Source organism: Phyllobates terribilis, unplaced genomic scaffold (genome assembly GCF_046119375.1).
Source record: "Phyllobates terribilis strain yellow unplaced genomic scaffold, ASM4611937v1 Scaffold_1__5_contigs__length_1240528914, whole genome shotgun sequence".
NCBI lineage: Eukaryota > Metazoa > Chordata > Amphibia > Anura > Dendrobatidae > Phyllobates > Phyllobates terribilis.
In genome coordinates, this window is record NW_027362761.1 from 159,730,462 (window position 1) to 159,743,052 (window position 12,591).

Genomic DNA, 12,591 nt, shown 5'->3' on the forward strand with positions numbered 1-12,591 from the left:
CATCCAGGATGGCACATCAATGCGAGCTGTGGCAAGAAGGTTTGCTGTGTCTGTCAGCGTAGTGTCCAGAGGCTGGAGGCGCTATCAGGAGACAGGCCAGTACACCAGGAGACGTGGAGGGGGCCGTAGGAGGGCAATAACCCAGCAGCAGGACCGCTACCTTCGCCTTTGTGCAAGGAGGAACAGGAGGAGCACTGCCAGAGCCCTGCAAAATGACCTCCAGCAGGCCACAAATGTGCATGTGTCTGCACAAATGGTTAGAAACCGACTCCATGAGGGTGGTATGAGGGCCCAACGTCCACAGATGGGGGTTGTGCTCACAGCCCAACACCGTGCAGGACGCTTTGCATTTGCCACAGAACACCAGGATTGGAAAAGTTGCCACTAGCGCCCTGTACTCTTCACAGATGAAAGCAGGTTCACACTGAGCACATGTGACAGACGTGACAGAGTCTGGAGACGCTGTGGAGAGCGATCTGCTGCCTGCAACATCCTTCAGCATGACCCGTTTGGCAATGGGTCAATAATGGTGTGGGGTGGCATTTCTTTGGAGGGCCGCACAGCCCTCCATGTGCTTGCCAGAGGTAGCCTGACTGCCATTAGGTACCGAGATGAGATCCTCAGACCCCTTGTGAGACCATATGCTGGTGCGGTTGGCCCTGGGTTACTCCTAATGCAGGACAATACCAGACCTCCTGTGGCTGGAGTGTGTCAGCAGTTCCTGCAAGATGAAGACATTGAAGCTATGGACTGGCCCGCCCGTTCCCCAGACCTGAATTCGATTGAGCACATCTGGGACATCATGTCTCGCTCCATCCACCAACGTCACGCTGCACCACAGACTGTCCAGGAGTTGGCGGATGCTTTAGTCCAGGTCTGGTAGGAGATCCCACAGGAGACCATCCGCAACCTCATCAGGAGCATGCCCAGGCATTGTAGGGAGGTCATACAGGGACGTGGAGGCTACACACAATACTGAGCCTCATTTTGACTTGTTTTAAGGACATTACATCAAAGTTGGATCAGCCTGTAGTGTGTTTTTCCACTTTAATTTTGGGGGTGACTCCAAATCCAGGCCTCCATTTGTTAATAAATTTGATTTCCATTGATGATTTTTGTGTGATTTTGTTGTCAGCACATTCAACTTTGTACAGAACAAAGTATTCAATGAGAATATTTCATTTATTCAGATCTAGGATGTGTTATTTGAATGTTCCCTTTATTTTTTTGAGCAGTGTAGTATAAGCTATCAAACAAGTTAAAGTCCTTTAGGTGAACGAAAAAAATAAAGTTAAAAATAAAAGAAATGTTTTTAAAAAATATAAAAGTTTAAATCACCTCACTTTTACCAGTTTAAAACAAAAATATAAATAATAATAAACATATATATGTTGAAAATAATTTTAGATTTTGACTTGACTTGGGGGCACAGAACGCAATGTGAATGCACCCTTATGTTTCTAGGTCGTTTTTCCTGAACAGTAAACACAAAAAAACAACCCCCCCCCCCCCCTTCCCAAAACAATGGCATAATTGCAGCTTTTTTTTTCACAATTTATAATATTTGGGTGTGATAATGAAACATTTTTTTCCAGTAAAATGTTATTTTAACTTTAAGTTTGTAATTTTCACAAGGGGTAACTGGAGAAAATGGACCCCGTCATTTGTTACGCAATTTCTCCCGAACGTGGCAATATCCCTTATGTGGTCAAAAGCTGCTGTTTCGATCATGGCAGGGCTCAGAAAGGAAAATTTTGTTCGATTTTTGGATCATAAATTTTGCTGGAATAGATTTTGAATGCCATATCGTATTTTCAGGGCCCCTGATATGCCAAAACAGCAGAAACCCCCACCCACCCACCCACAAATGACCCCATTTTGGAAACTAAACCCCTCAAGGAATTAATTTAGGTGTGTATTGAACATTTATAATTCACAGGTGATTTATGAAACTATAACATTTAGATGTGAAAACAAAATTATTATTTTTTCAGTACAATACTGTTTTAGCACCAAATTTAGAATTTCCACGAGTGGTAATAGGAGACAATGAACTGCGTAATTTGTTATGCAATTTCTCTCGAACACAGTGATAGCCCATAGGTAGTCACAAACTAATGTTTGGGCATAAGGCAGAACTCGGAAAGGAAAGAACGCTATTTAATTTTTGGAATGCAAATTTGGACACTGTGTTGCATTTACAGAGCCCTTGAGGTGCTAAAAATGCAGAAACCCCCACAAGTGACCCTATATTGGAATCTGCACTGCTTAAGGAATTCATGTAGCGATACAGTGAGTATTTTGAACCTACAGGTGCCTCACAGAATTTTCTAACATTGAGTCTTGTAAATATAAAATTTTAGTGTTAAAAATGTAAAAAAAAACTTCTGCAAATTTATCTGCTATACAAGGGTTAATAGGTGAAACTGGACCCCACAATTTGTTGAGCATTTTCTCCCAAACATGGTGATGCCCCATATGTTGCCAGAAACTACATTTCGGCCACACAGCAGAGCTTAGTAGGAAGAAGCAGTGTTTGTATTTTGGAGCACAGATTATGCTGGAAACCTTCAAGGTGCCAGAATAGCAGAAAAAAGCAGTGACTCCATTTTCGAAATTGCAACTCTCAATTAATTCATCTACGGCTGCAGTGACTATTTTGGACCCACAGGTGTTTTCACTTTGAAACATCAACGCCCTGCTTTTTTTTGGTAAGGCCACGGCCCCACTATCAGTATTTGGTCAGTAGTCAGTCAGTATTTTTTCTGAGGAGTGGGAGCCAAAACCAGGTGAGGAACAATCAGAGTAAAGGTATAATAGAAACAAGTTACCAATTCTGCATTTATCACCCACTCCTGGTTTTGTCTCCCACTCCTAAGAAAAAATACTGACCAAATACTGATAGTGGGGCCGTGGCCTAAAATTGCAAATATTCTAGTTCAGTGCCTATATACTGTGCCCAGCTTGTGCTTTTGGAGACACACAACCCGGAAATTGTTAAGTGCGCTCTCCCCACTACAGTAATGTCAAAAATGTGGCTTCTTACTGTGGTTTAGGCACAGTGAGGCTCAGATAGAAGGGGTATTTGGAAAAGTGTCATGAATCCCATCCCCTCAAATAAAATCCAGTGAAATCTGTGCTCCCCAATCCTTTGTTCTACAAGTAAGGTGGGAACCCCTATATTTCCAGTGATAGATGACGGACGTGAGTGGGGGCTGGATTTGTGCGAGACAAGTTACGTTTTTTATTGATAACATTTTGGGTATATGACATTTTTTGATTTCTTTCAGTATAAGAACACATTCTTGTGTGCTACGCTGAGCACTTACCTCGGGGTTCCCGTGTAAATCCCACAAAAATGCGATTGAGGCAAAATCCCCTTTGGAACCACTCTCTATAATGAGACAGCTAGAAACACTTTGGACTCCATTTGTCTTCTTTTTAGGCAAGAACAGAACTGTGGTCGACCACAGTTGTGCGCTAAAAAGACACCTAAAATAATATGACACCACAGGAACAGATGCCAGATGGACTCCATCTGACTCATTATAGTGACTGGTTCCGTCGGGGATTTTGCCTGAATCGTGGTTTTGGGAATCTACACTGAAACCCCGACGTAAGTGCTCAAGCGCACAGGATAAATGTCAGCCAAGCCTTATTCCGATTTTTGGGAGGTAGAATGAACAAATATACATCAGTACAAGAATATTTTTTATTTTTGCGATATTTTCTGTGCCGTATAACTGATAAGATGGCTTTATTCTTTGGGTCAGTGCGATTACAGCGATACCAGATTTATATAGTTTTTTTTATATTTTGCTGCTATCGCACACTAAATGCTTTTTCACAAAAAAAATGTTTTTTCAGCTCCATATTCTAAGAGCTGTTATTTTTTTATTTTTTGGCGAACAGAGGGCTTACTTTTTGCGGGACGAGTTGAAGCTTTTTTTGGTACCATTTTTAGGTACATAACATTTTTTGATTGCTTGTTATTTATATTTTTCATCCTCAGAATGAACAAAAAAAAATGCAATTGTTGTTTATATATATTTTTATTTCTTTCACCGTGCGTGCGGCATAAGTGATAAGACTAATTTATTCTTTGAGTCAGTGCATTTGCAGCGATACCAGATTTACATAGTTTTTTATTTTTTGCCACTATCACACACGAAAAAAGTTTTTTTTATTATTAGGCCAAATTCACACATTCATTGAATTTTGTAAGCCAAAACCAGGAGGGGAACAATCAAAGGAAAATGATAATAGAAACCACATGCACCACTTCTGCATTTTTCACCCACTCCTGGTTTTGGCTTACAAATTCTGATTTGAAATACTGAACATATGAACATAGCCTTATATGAAATAACAATTTCGGCGCCATATTAAGAGAGGTGTAACTTTTTTTTAAGTCATGTGAGGGATTATTTTTGCGGGACGAATTGTGTGTACTATTTTGGGGTACATAACATTTTTGATTGCTTTTTATTCAGGTTTTTCAGACACAGAATTAACGTAAAACAGCGTGGTTCACCATGCGGTAAAAGTGACCAATTTATTCTTCGTGTCAGTACTATTACAGTGATACCAGATTTATATAATTTTTTATGCTTTGCTACTTTTGCACCCTAAAAACAGTATTTTACAAAAAATTTATTTGTTTTTGCATCGCCATATTCTGAGAGCTGTAACCTTTTTTTTGCCGAAAGAGCCATATTAGGGCTTATTTTTTTGCGGGGCGATTTGGAGTTTTTTTGGGCTTATTGTTAGTCATTTTTAAAGTAGGGTAAAGCCCTTTATCGTCCCAACTTCCACATTACAGTCACAATTCCTAGTCTACCTGCAGCTCTAATGACCCAAGCTACCAGGACAATGGATTTCTATAATGATGTTAGTTCAGGTCAAAACACCTTTGGTTTTGGTAGAGATTGGACTGGTGTTCATGAAGACGGATGCTAAATTGTGTTAGTTATTATAACTATCATTAACAGTGCTGAGTTTTTGAATTGTTAACTATAGATGCCAATGAAATCCTTATTGCTTATGTAGAAAAAATAATAAAATCATACTGGCTTCCAAGTTTTATTGTACTTTGTCTATTTCTGGTCATTATTGATTTGTCAATTTTACAAGTTTACCTGATTGTAAGTAATGATCACCCAATGGGGTAAAAAATCTAACACTGTAAAACTATAAAAATCTATAACATAAAACACATGCAAACTAAATACACATTTACACATCTAATACCTCTACCACCTAGTAACTAATGTCTCCAAACATCCCCTGTCTCACAGAGCCATTTGTCCAGTGTGCCAGAGCAGCCACGTCTTCTAAGAAATATCGGAAATTTTAATGAAAAAATACGACTATAGGTCTTATTTTTTTCCTTCTACTACAGTGTTATGTGTCCTAAACACAATAAAATAAGTGATCAAAATTAAAATGTGGTTAGAAATGCAACTTAAACATGGAACTTAGATTGATTACCTTTGTAGATATTATTGTGCACACCTGCTCATATGCCTTTAACTTTAAATGAATTTATGTGCATGACACCTAGGTGGTAGAAATTCAATAGAATATTGATGGATCACCAAATGTGGCTAATGGTGAAACAATCATTTCTTTTGAACTATAGGAAAATTGCATTTCGTATCATATAACTGAGTTTGTCTTTTATTGTTTTTTTTCCATTTACAGTTAGAGAGGCAGATCGTGATGCAGAATCAAATGCGAGAGAAGCAGATGGCCATGCAGATTGCCTGGACACGGGAGTTTTTGAAGTATTACGGGACGTTTTTCAGCTTGGCTGCATTCGGATTAACAGCAGGGTTTGTTATTGATTTTTATTCTTATTTCTGAAATATGAAAATAATCACACTACAGGCCAGTACCATGTTAGGTTAGTTTCACACATATGGTGGTTTTGTAAGTATAGGCAGTATAGCATATTCTGTATCCAGTGGCTGTGAAAATTTTGTCAAATAGAACAACTGAAACTGTTCAAGATGTCAGCGTAGGGTAATTCAATCTTATTTACATATTGGCGAAGGCAAATAAATTCTACATAAAGACTACTAAAATCTAACCTTTATTGAAAAATTAATTAATAGGGTTGAAGTGCAAGTAAAAACACACTAGTTGCTGCTAGTTGAGGGGTACATTTACCCAGATCACTAGTCAACAGGATAGGTATATAGAACAGTAGAGCTAACACTACTGGGATTCAATTACCCAGGAACTGGAGTATAAGGTATTTATCCGGCCAATGGGATACATTTATCCAGATTTAGAGACAATGCATGCGTTTACATAGGTATCAGTGACAATTCACATTCAGGATATAAATACCCAGATTTAAAGAAGTTGTACATTACTTTATAATACCCCCCTCCCCAATGTATTCCCCCGGGGCCCCTAAGACTTTTTGTAAATACCTTATGTTGCAAATAATGCCTGTGAGCGGTGCTATCGGTGGCAGCTCACAGGCTTCACGTGACCCCACGCTGACGTCACGACAAGTGAGGCGTGACTCAGCGCTGGGGTCCTCGCGGTGGCTGTTGGGTTGTTGGCGGGGTTACCGCCTGCGTCACACCCAGCATCCACCGCGCGCTTTCCCAATGAATGGGAAGAGGCAGCGCGCGGTGGATGCCGGGTGTGACGCGGGGGGTAACCCCGCCCACAGCCTGGCATCCACCTGGAACGCGGAAGACAAAGACCCCCAGCTGCTGTCACACTTGTCGTGACGTCAGCGGATGTCAGAGCCGGCTGCACCCGGGGATCACGTGATGCCTGTGAGTGGCCAGTGATAGCGCCGCTCACAGGCATTATCAGCAACATAAGGTATTTACAAAAAGTCTTAGGGGCCCCGGGGGGATACATGGGGGGGTAATATAAAGTAGTGTACAACCCCTTTAATAGATAGAGGAATAACAATAATAGTGTTAATAACCAGTCCCTACTTGGATAGTTACCCAGGAAAAAGTTCAGCCTCTCTCTGTAGTGTATTAGTGGTTAGTCCCTACTGGGATACAGTTAACCAGATAAAAGCTCATCCTCTCTCTATACTGTATTACTAGTTAGTCCCTCCTGGAATACAGTTACCCAGGCAAAAGCTCGTCCTCTTTCTATAGTGTATTAGTAGTTAGTCCCTACTGGGATACAATTACCCAGGTAAAAGCTTATCCTTTCTATTGTCACTTCATTGACTAAGTGGTTTAACATAATATGAAATACCAATGATAGTAAAGTGTGTCCGCTGACCCAACACTTCGGTTTACTAAATAACATTGACTATCTAGTCAGCCAGTGCTAATAAAATCTAATAACCAATAGCCTCCCTAACATGTTTCACCATACTGGCTTCTTTAGGAGGAATGAGGCTAAAGCCTTAGTAAACTGAAGTGTTTACTAATTTATTATACATTTATTATATTTATCATACATTTATTAGAAGATCTTGAAGCAGATTTATTACCTTCCTGGATGCATTACTTCCAACTTTATGTACCTCATTGGGCGCTTTTACAGAAGTTGTCATCCACTATTTTAATCATGTTTTTACTGTATTCTTTATATTATGACTAATAACGGTTATTTGATTAAAAATGTATGTGCACTCATATCTTGTAGGTTCTTCTAAGTAATGTAATTCATACTTCAGAGTATTATGCTTGTAGATGATTGCATGGACTAGATACATTTGTAGCAAATTCTCAGCTGTAAGCAGCACAATGGCTACTATTTCAAAGTACAAATTTAAAATCTCCAATAAATATAGGTTCAAGTAAACCTTCACTGCCAAACAAGTATAATTTATCTTATTTAATTAAGATATAGCCCCATGGTGTGCAGCTTAAAGGGATTTTTCACGTTCAAGTGGACTCCAAAAGTTGGCAGGCATGTAAAATAACAAAGCAAGCATGTAAAATAACAAAGCAAGTTGGTACCCACTCTCACCCTCTCCAGCGGCATCTCTCAGCCATTGCTCTGATCATTGTGTTTTGGTTGCAGTGGTGACATCACATTGACTTGACTGCACACATCAACGCTGCAGTCAATCACTGAGCTCAGTAGCTCTGCTGATGTAAATGGCATAAACCGGTGAGCTTGGTTACTGAGTGCAACGGTGATACACTCTAGAGTCAGTGCTGGGGAGGTGGAGTACCAGCTGGTTGTTATTTTACATGCCTGCCAACGCTCTCCACTTTCTTGAATGCCGAAAACCACATTAAAGCCTTGCCAAAATGTAAGGGATAATGAAGAAACAATTTTCCAGCAATCCTATGAGCTTATACCCCTGCTCATTGGCAAGGCCTGAGGTACAATAATTTGATAAATCTTTTGTACATTCGGGCAAATGTTATGTAAACATATTATGATCAGGGCTGTGGAGTCGGTAAGCCAAACCTCCGACTCCGACTCCTCAATTTCCATGACACCAACTCCGACTCCACGACTCCGACTCCCTCATACATGGCTCATGTTTAAGTGACAAATTTACAGTAGCACAGATTCATCTCAGCTAAAAGTCTAGACCCTTAAATCAGGAATAGGACAGACATTTATAGGACATTTCATAACTTTCCCAAATTCTTATGAAAAAATATTCCCCACAAACTGCATTGAACTACTGTATGCAATTTATTATATATTTTAGGAGTCGGAGTTGGTCTATTTTATACCAACTCCGACTCCACCAAAATGGGCTCCGACTCCACAGCCCTGATTATGATGCAACCAAAAGCATGATTGTTGATACTCAATACAATTGAAATTGTTTATAAATTATATATTCCTCATGCCTGGTTGTCTTGTGTCCATTATACTGGAGTTGTCATAAATACTTATGTTCTCCATTCTATGTAAAGCTGTTTTCCAGCACCCACCTGGATCCAGTGCAGGCCACTCTGTGAACTGCACCAATACAGGAAACCATGATGTCACCGTTCTACTAGTCACTGTACCACTGCGGTCTGTGAAAGTCACTGACCACTGCCGCTAATCACAGGACGAAGTGATCTGGCAACTAGTGGAATTGTGACATCACCGCTAGTTGTCTCTGTGCAGACCACAGAATGACCTGCGATTGACGCAGGTACGTGAGTATGACTTATTTTGCAAATAATGGATATAAGCTACGTATTAGAAAATTAAAACCTACATCTGTTTGGATGCCATATGTTATGCTGTGTAATTATCATAGTAAGGAACATGGAACACGTTTGTTTAAAAAAAGTTATAATCCATTTGTTTATTAAGAGGCATGATTTGTATCTGTGTCATAGTCTATACTGTACTCTTAACTTCAGACACTTTGTTCTTTGTGCAGGGCAATAAAAGCGAAGAAGCCAGCATTATTTATGCCTATTATACCACTGGGATTTGTTTTTGCATACCAGTATGATATGGGCTACGGGACCTTAATTCATAGAATGAAAGGTATAATTGTTTGACTACCTGCTATATATAGTATTCTTCTATTTTTTCTCTTCATCCTAAAATCTTATTCATAACACACAAACCTGCAACTGCAAGCGTCTTAGAAACCGTGAAAACATTTTTATTGTTTCCCAATGATAAAAGTCTGGGAATTGCTGCTCTCGGGATGTATATACCAAACAAAAGAAAAAAGCTTAGAGTGACCACATGTGGTGGAAAATATCTTACCTCGGCTGTGGATTGCACCGTAATGCATTACAAAGCATTGCATAGTGTAAAATGAGAATGATGCAGATTTGCAAATTCTCAGTCTGCTGTAATTTTACTGTAGATTTTTTACACTGCATGTGGATGAGGTATTGTACTGTAAATTGCTGCTGGTTTTGGGGTGTGGAATCCGCACTGCAAATTAGCCTAAAATTCTGGAAATGTGGACACAGCCTAACTCAACTCCATTTACGATTACTTGTCTATGAAAAATGCTTGCCATGTACTTTCCCCATCGCTTTGAATCATGGCAGAGGCAGAGCGCCTGTACTTCAGTTTCTTACTTTATACATTTTCGTATTGCTAGTTAACTTGTACAACTCTTGTACATCTCCCTGCTTATCAAAATATATTCAAGCAACTAATATGTTCGGCCATGTATCGCTTGCTCCTATCCCAGTAGGTTAATGCTATTTATTGTTATAGTTGATATATTATGGCAACAGGGTTTTGTGCAGCCAGAAATAATCCATGTTATAGAGACGTAATTATTATTCCAATATTTATAACACAATAGAAAAAGATGCAATGGAAATTATGATGTAAATTTTTACAGACAAAGCTTCTGCGTGTTGCATTATGTATGTTCAAGTTTATTAAGAGGATTTCTACAAAATAGGAACACCTGTTTTCATTGTAGCACTGTATAAAGTACTAAAAGGCTACTTATTTATTCAGTATTATAGTCTTCATTTTTTTCTCCAAAACCACCAACTTGAAGGGATTGTCCCACAAACAAAGTTAATTTGAATCAATAGATCTTAACATGAAAATAAGTTCCACAATTGGATGTATTTAAATAAAAAATGTTCCTGTGCTGAGATAATCTTATAAATGTGCCCCTGCTGTGTACTGAGTAATGGCTGTGTCTGACCGTACAGGAACATGGTCTGATCATACCACAGCTCCTGGGCAGGGAAGGAAGCAAAAGAGTATACAGACATCACAGGATGGGATCACAGCTGATTCTTTCTATGAAGTAAAACATTGTTTAAAAACAGGCAGGGAAATGTTTTACCTCACAGGAATAATCAGCTGTGATCCCCTGCTGTAATGTCTGTATACTCTTTTGCTTCCTCCCCTGCCCAGGAGATGTGGTATGATCAGACCATGTTCCTGTACGGTCAGACACAGCCATTACTCAGTACACAGCAGGGGCACATTTATAAGATTATCTCAGCACAGGAACATTTTTCTAACATCCAACTGTGGAACTTATTATTATTCAAAGATCTATTGATTAAAATGAACTTTGTTCATGGGACAACTCCTTTAACACCTTTGTGACCATTTAAAGTAAATGTAAGTCATATGGGCTGTAACAGCAGCAACCAAAGCGCTGCTTAACCACTTTAATGCCGCTGTCATTCACTGGTGCTTGTCTGATAAGTCATCATGGCAGCCGGGGGCCTGCTGAAGGCCCTCGTAGCTGCTGTGTTAATCCTATGAAACTCAAAAAAAACAAGCCTTCGCATGGATCCATCAATGGCAAAATAAAAAAAAGTTATCGACGACACAAACTACATTTAAAAAAACAACAAAGTTCTGAAGAATCATACTGCCAGGTAATTTTTACCACACAGTGAACACCTTAAAAACTAAACATAATGGTGAAATTACTTCATTTTTTTTCCATTTCATTCCACTTTGATTTTTTTTTCCTTTTTTCATTACATTATATTGTAAAGTGAATGGCATATAGAAAACTATTTTTCCTCCCCTGGGCGCTGATTGGCTCATAGAATAATATGTCCCCATGCCGGTATGCTGTTAATGACGCTGTCAGCGTTTGACAGCGGCATTTAACAGTCGTGGGTGAAACTCCGCTCCACCCGTGGCTGTTGGAGGCAGGTCCTGCCTGTGTTTCACAGCCATTATATGCCGGGTATGGTGGCGGGCTCACCCGCTACCAGATTGTGCTGCAAATGTACAGTGGATGTCAGTAAGTGGTTAAAATAACAAACCTTCATATAGCAATGTCAACAGAAAAATGATGGCTCTTGGAAGAAAGAAAGGAAAAAACAAAACTCCAGAAAAGTTATAAGCATAAATGCTACCAAACCTTCTGACTCCAATAGATACTGGAGGTGGACAGATGTCCATGATCAAAGTAATCCCCTAGAAAGTCACAGCTAAAACACACTGCCAAGAGAAGGAAGACTGAACAAAATAGGTTGCATGTAAACTCTCCAAACTGTTGTGACTTGTGTGTTTTCCACAACTCCACTTTCTCTTTACATAAAGTTTATTGTGCCATTATTTTATATAGTCGCTGATCCTTGTAGTAATTATGTATTTTTCTTCTGTTTAGGTACTGCCGAAGATGTTCTTGAAAAAGAGCATGATTTACTAGACATACCTCAGGGTTTACCCACATTTGAGCTGATTGAAAAGGCACGAAAAGCTCAAAGAAAGTTCTTTGTCGAAAAGTAAAATGAGCCTCCAGTATTAACACACCAAAGAAGAATTGTAATTCATCAATAATATTCCGTCCTAGGCTGCAGGAACCAATTTCTACCCGCATTGGTGCTAGATTCTGTAATACTGTACCACAGATGCCGACTTGAAATAAAATGAAAAACAGAGTCAAATTATTTTCTTAGTTTATTTCCAATAAAAGTAACATCCTTGTAAATAACCTGTATCAATGTTTGTAATTAAGTGACATAATTGTCACAAACTAAAAATAAAATGGTCTACTGAAACTAAACTTGCCAACACTGCTGTTGGCAAAATAAGTATGTTAAAGTCCCACCTGATAGCGCCCACTTGAACAATACCCCGTCTCATGCTGTACATAACACATCTGCATCTCTGGCTGCTATGGGCATAAAAGGGGACAAACTTATGGTGTGGCACCCATGCTCCCCTGACCTCAAC

At 39.4% G+C, this 12,591-nt stretch overlaps 1 protein-coding gene across 1 annotated transcript in view; it reads left to right on the top strand.

Annotated features, from left to right (window-relative positions):
- Positions 1-12,349, top strand: part of PLGRKT (plasminogen receptor with a C-terminal lysine) — a 58,339-nt gene extending 45,990 nt beyond the window's left edge. The window contains exons 3-5 of the mRNA XM_073652476.1: positions 5,704-5,834; positions 9,335-9,444; positions 12,023-12,349. Of these exons, the coding sequence (XP_073508577.1) occupies positions 5,704-5,834; positions 9,335-9,444; positions 12,023-12,144 (363 nt within the window). The 3' untranslated portion in view covers positions 12,145-12,349. The remainder of the gene's footprint in view (positions 1-5,703; positions 5,835-9,334; positions 9,445-12,022) is intronic.
- Positions 12,350-12,591: the final 242 nt, after the last annotated feature.